Source organism: Rutidosis leptorrhynchoides, chromosome 8 (genome assembly GCF_046630445.1).
Source record: "Rutidosis leptorrhynchoides isolate AG116_Rl617_1_P2 chromosome 8, CSIRO_AGI_Rlap_v1, whole genome shotgun sequence".
Classification (NCBI taxonomy): domain Eukaryota; kingdom Viridiplantae; phylum Streptophyta; class Magnoliopsida; order Asterales; family Asteraceae; genus Rutidosis; species Rutidosis leptorrhynchoides.
In genome coordinates this window covers 43,165,840-43,171,949 of record NC_092340.1, presented here as the reverse complement: position 1 = coordinate 43,171,949, position 6,110 = coordinate 43,165,840, and the positions used below count along the sequence as shown (strand labels likewise).

At 40.7% G+C, this 6,110-nt stretch overlaps 1 protein-coding gene across 1 annotated transcript; it reads right to left on the bottom strand.

Annotated features, from left to right (window-relative positions):
- On the bottom strand, positions 1 to 507 carry LOC139863350 (uncharacterized mitochondrial protein AtMg00810-like). The gene has a single exon (XM_071851988.1). It carries the CDS (start codon positions 505 to 507, stop codon positions 1 to 3), a length of 507 nt encoding a protein of 168 aa, XP_071708089.1.
- Positions 508 to 6,110: the final 5,603 nt, after the last annotated feature.

The window sequence follows — 6,110 nt, the reverse complement described above, 5'->3', positions numbered from 1 at the left end:
CTAACGCTTCGAAGACCATGACAACATGTTATTCCCGAGAAAGACACAATAACCAGAAGTAGAGCGCCTGGTGATGGGGCAACCGGCCCAATCAGCATCTGAGTAAGCAACCAGTGAGGATGGTGAGGAAGCAAATAGCTGTAGACCAAGGTCAGTAGTCCCCTGAACATATCGGATGATCCGTTTGAGAGCTTGAAAGTGCTGCTCTCGGGGATCATGCATAAATAAACAAATCCGTTGAACTGCATAAGTGATGTCCGGGCGAGTAAATGTGAGATACTGTAAGGCACCTGCAAGACTACGATAAAGAGTAGGGTCCAACACTGGTGGCCCATGAGCGGTAAGCTTAGCCCCAGATTCAACCGGGGTCCTACAAGGTTTGCAAGTGATCATGTAAGCACGCTCAATAATTTCTGTGGCGTACTTTTTCTGAGATAAAAACATCCCAGAGGTTGTACGAGTGACGGAGATTCCTAGAAAGTAGTTAAGCATGCCAAGGTCAGTCATCGCAAATTCCTTATGTAATAAAGTAATAATCCGCTGAAGTAGACATGTAGATGAAGCTGTTAACACAATATCATCGACGTATAAAAGCAAGTAGGCTGTATCTGATCCCTCTCGTTAAATGAAAAGGGAAGTGTCGCAGCGACTATGATGAAATCCAATCCGCTGAGCATACCCAGAAAAGCGCTGAAACCATGTGCGTAGGGCCTGTTTAAGGCCGTAAAGTGACTTTTGCAATAAGCATACATGATCGGGGTATCTGGGGTCCTTAAACCCAGGCGGCTGATGCATATATACAGTTTCAGAGATCGGCCCATGAAGGAAGGCGTTCTTGACATCCAGCTGGTGAACGGGCCAGTGTCGAGAAATCGCCAAACTTATAACAGTGCGAATAGTGGCCGGTTTGATAACTGGGCTAAAAGTCTCGTCACAATCAACTCCTATCTGTTGGCTACGACCATTAGCAACGAGCCGAGCCTTATACCTGCTCAAAGTACCATCTGCATTGAACTTGTGCTTGTACAACCACATGGAGCGAACTATGTTCGTGTCCGTCAGGCGAGGCACAAGTCTCCAAGTACTGTTGTTAATTAAGGCATTATATTCGTCAGTCATAGCTTGTCGCCAATTAGGATCAGTAATATCGTGATAGTAGGTACGAGGACGAGGAATGAGAGAAAGGGTGGAAGTCTGAAGGTTGTGGCGTTCGACGGGCTTGGTGGTACCGAGATGAGTGCGAGTGACCATAGGATGAGTGGACTGAGAAGATGGAGGTGGAGGAGTGGGTATAGGCACGATAAGAGGAGGTGGTGCCTCCGAAGAGGGATGAACGGGTGGAGCAGTCGTTGGAGGAGTGTGAGGTGCAGGTGAGGTAGGAATGTGGATATAGCGAGAGTATAAGTTTGGAGGTGGATCAAGGAAGTCATAAACAGGAGGCTGGGTAGGCGTCATGGATCCAAAGTGGAAAGATGTTTCATCAAACGTGACATGACGAGATATGATGATTTTGTTGTTGGTGAGATCGAGGCATCGATACCCTCTGTGATTGGGGGGATATCCGAGGAAAATACAGGGAGTGGAGCGAGGCGCAAGTTTGTTTGTGGTGTTAAGGTGGAGATAGCAGAGGCATCCGAAGACGCGGAGGTTGGAATAGTTGGGAATGGTTTTGAAAAGGCGAGTGTGAGGTATTTCGTGATTGATGGTGGAAGATGAAAGAATATTAAGGAGATGTAAAGCCATATGGAGGGCTTCAACCCAATATGAGGGAGGAAGGTGAGCTTGAAAAAGAAGAGTGCTAATAAAGTTGTTAATGGTGCGAAGCATACGTTCGGACTTCCCGTTTTGTTGGGAGGTCTGAGGGCACGAGAAACGAAAATGGATACCATTAGATTGGAGAAGTTGGTGAAAGGCGGTGTTGTCAAACTCACCACCGTGATCGCATTGAAAGGCTTTGATTTTGTGATTGAATTGCATTTTAATATAAGTGCGAAATTGAATAAATTTATTGATTGCATCAGATTTATGACGTGAAGGAAACACCCATAAATAATGAGAAAAATGATCAAGAAATATAATATAGTATTTTAATCCACTGAGACTTGATACAGGAGAAGTCCATAAGTCAGAATGAATAATATCAAATACTGAATTAACACTAGAACTAGAAACGGAGAAAGGAAGTCGCACATGTTTGCCAAGTTGGCAAGCGTGACAAAACATGGGAGACGTCATCTTATTACAAATTATATTTTTACTAGAAATAAGTTTTTGGAAAACATCGTTCCCGGGATGACCGAGACGTTGATGCCATGAGACAGGAGAAGTAAGTAGGGCTTGCTGAGTCGGTTGTGATGTAGGAGAAGTGACCGGATAAAGATCCCCCGTGCTGTCACATCGGAGGAGGAGTTGGCGCGTCAGATAGTCCTTCACAGAAAAATCAAACGGGCCAAATTCAACAGAAACTTTATTGTCACGAGTAAATTGCTGGACAGAGATAAGATTTTTAACTATATTAGGGGTGACAAGAGTGTTATTTAGGTGAAGTGGGCGATGGAGAGAGGGCAACAAGCTATGTCCAGTATTGGTAACAGGGATAACATTCCCATCGCCAACAATAACAGACGGATACCTGCGATGATTAAAAACAGTATTTAGATTATTAATGTGAGAGGTAAGATGGGATGACGCACCAGTGTCCATGTGCCAGCCTGCAGCCCCGTAGTCCTGGAGAGTTATTGAACTAAATGCATTCGGAAAAACTGTTTCTTTAGTCTGTGTGTTAGGGTCTACGGTAAACGAGATGTATGTGTTGGGTTGTCCAACATAAAGTGCATGAGGCCCATGAGTGCTATTGTATACATTTGGTCCAGGGTGAACATGATGTGTGCTAGAAAATCTTGGCGGACCACCAAGAAAACCGGCCTGAGTATGCAGATTATTGAGGCCTGCAAGCCCAGTAAAGTATCCGGACTGCTGTTGTTGAGCCTGGTTACAAGGAGTACTGTAGCTTAGGGGACCATAATTCGGAGACTAAAGAGGAGGCTTGCTGACGAGGCCCATAGGTCGCATGTGGGTCTGTTGCAATAGTTGTTGTTGTTGGGATGAGATTATCTTGAGCAATTGTGCTTGATTCAGGCTGTTATTGAGGCGATTGTTGTTGTTGGACCGAGAATTGTTGTTGCGTGTGTGACCAGGATGAAGAAACCTGCAACGTTCGCCAAACCTACAATATCCCTTGGAGAAATTGTTACACAGTTAAGGCTGATTGGAGGACAAGTTTGAGCCGGTATTTGTTTGTGTGACAAGAACAGTAGGATTGGATGGTGTAGTAAGGGATACGGTTGATGTATTCATTTTCCGATTTGCTGCCATTTCTTCCAAGGTAAGCATCGAACGAGCGGTGTTCAAGTCAGGGAAGGGTTGTCGATGAATGATGATGTGAGCAGCATGTGGGTATTTGTCTTTTAAGCCAGTAACCGCGTACATAACCAGGTTCGGATCTTTAACTGTTGATCCAAGATTTTTGAGGTGAGTTGCGATTTGATCTATTTTGTGAAAATAAGCTTCGATGGTTAGGTCTCCAATATTTAGCCCCCATAATTCCGCATTGAGTTCAAGAGTCTTGGATTGTTTATTGTCTTGAAATATTTTTTCAAGAAATGTCCAAGCATCATTGGCGGTTTGAGGTTTAGAATTAAGTACACGTTCAAGGAGCGATTCGGATATAGTGACGAATATCCATGTGGATACCACAGAATTAGTGTATCATTCCAAGGACAATATCTAAGTCAAATTAGGATTATAAACTAAATTGTGATTAACTAAGAAAATTACAATTACAAGATATTTTGGTTTGCCCTTTTACGATGGGCGAATCAAGTGATGAATAAGATTAAAAGACAATGTTTTTGTTATTTTAAGTTTATGAAAGTAAAAAGATAGTTTTGATATCAAATTAAGGAAATATGCTCATCTAGACTTTTTACCCTCAATGTTAAATGTTATTTAGGATTAAGATCGGATTGATTGATTATGCATGAGAACTAATTAATTGGTTTACCAAGAGTAGTCTTGCGCAAGCACTCAAACGGGATTACACGATGCAAGTGATGTTCTTGACATCTAAGACCTCCTATTTGTAATCAACTAATTCAACTAGTTTGAAGACTTGAAGAATGATCAAGTCAATGTTGTGTTGTACATGATCCACTCCTATATCAACTAATGGTTTAACTTAGTTCATTCCCTTGGTCCGGTTAAATGCTCAATTCACCCAACCCAAATAATTAACTAAATGATATAATAAGATCCTTATAAACGTCACTAGCTAAGGTAAATCACTAACACATGTTAATTAATGGAACTAGGTAGTTGAAAGTGTGTATAACAGATTCTAAGGAATTGGTCATTCTCCTAGACAATTACACATACTAATTAAGCTATTCCAAAGTATCTACAATTGTCGTTCTTACATTCTCATGTAAATTAACCATTTGAACTCAACTTATCCCTTTTGGTAAAAGACGGATAAACACATGTCACTAGGTGTAAATCAACATACTAACTTAATAAGATGGTGTTTCTTAATCAAATGAATATATCAACTAGTTGAATCGAAAGGATTAAATTTAACAAGAATGGTTCTTGTATTCAAACATCAAACTATCGTGCATAATAACAATCAATCAATAGTAAACATTCAACATTTCGATTATTTATCTAGATGAACATAAAATGGACTAGCCAACAATCATGCTTGAAAACTTAAACAAAACAGTAACAAAGTTAGAATTCATTGTAATACAAGATTGACCTTTTAGGAGTAATCTTGGATGAAGCTCTTGAATGATCCTTGATTCTTCAATGATTTGAGTGCATAGATGCACTTTGATAAGCCCAAGAATTACTTTGATTCGTATGTTTTAGTCTCAGAACAGAAAGGAAACTGGTGCCCCTTAGAATGAAACTGGAAAGGACATTAAATAGGCTAGAAAGTGGTTGAAAAGCACTGTGCGCCAAGCGCACAAAAGAGAGTGCGCTGCGCGCACTATTCACCTACTACACTTTTGCTTTACAGCTTGATATCGCACGTTTAAATCTGCTTTACTGGTAAAAGTGCGCGGAGTGGTGCGCTGAGCGCACAATAGTACGTGACGCGCACTGTGCTTGGCACACTTTGGTTTCGAGTTTCATGTTCTCTGATCAAACTTTGTGTGCACGGCGGAGTGCGCTGCTAGGGTGCACGGCGCGCACCTGGTCTGATTTTGGCTTTCTTATCTTGTTTTCGATCCCTGAGCTGTATCATCTATATTCTTTAATTTTTCTTTAAGTTTACCATGATTTTAGACCAGATTACAATAATATGAAATACAAACGGAAATACAATGTTTACATACAAAATGAACATCAATAGAACTCGATATTGCGACTAAAGATATGTCTAATTGGAGCAATATCAAATTCCCCCATACTTAGCTCTTGCTTGTCCTCAAGCAAGTCTTGTTCTAATCATAGGTATACAAAACATCAAAATATATGAATCACACAAATTATTTGAAGTACACATCACACTAATCACATGAAACACGCAAAACACACACATTATTTTGGAACTCAAACTTACGCTTTATGAAACACATATTTACACAATTTGGAATACACACTCTTGAGGTACACACACAATATATGAAACACACGCACACATTTGGATTGTTTGGGAGAGACGAACTTCGGTGAAAAGTTCTTTAAAAATTTGGATCCTTAGTGAAAATTGGATCTTTGAGAAAACGTTTTAATATTTTGAAAATGTCGATGCTAGTTTTTAAACTAGACACGTTTTCCGGTTTTAACCTCAAATTCCGGTTGAGGGTAACTGAAAAACGAAGTCTCAGTCGGCAATTAGCAAGCTATCCGCCCCCATGATTATAGTATCATGTAACTCTTAACCGGGCGTCCCCTGACACGATATAAATATCGGTCTTTCATGATAATTTGTACAATTTAGATTAAGGGTTAAAACTCCGAAGACTGAGCTATCGCGTGGGACAGATCCTGCTACAGCTTATATACTGTAATCGGTTTTACACTGGATAACCCCTTGGATTTAC

Coding starts and splice junctions, on each gene's coding strand:
- LOC139863350 (XM_071851988.1), bottom strand. CDS start 507: ATGACTGACCTTGGCATGCTTAACTACTTTCTAGGAATCTCCGTCACT.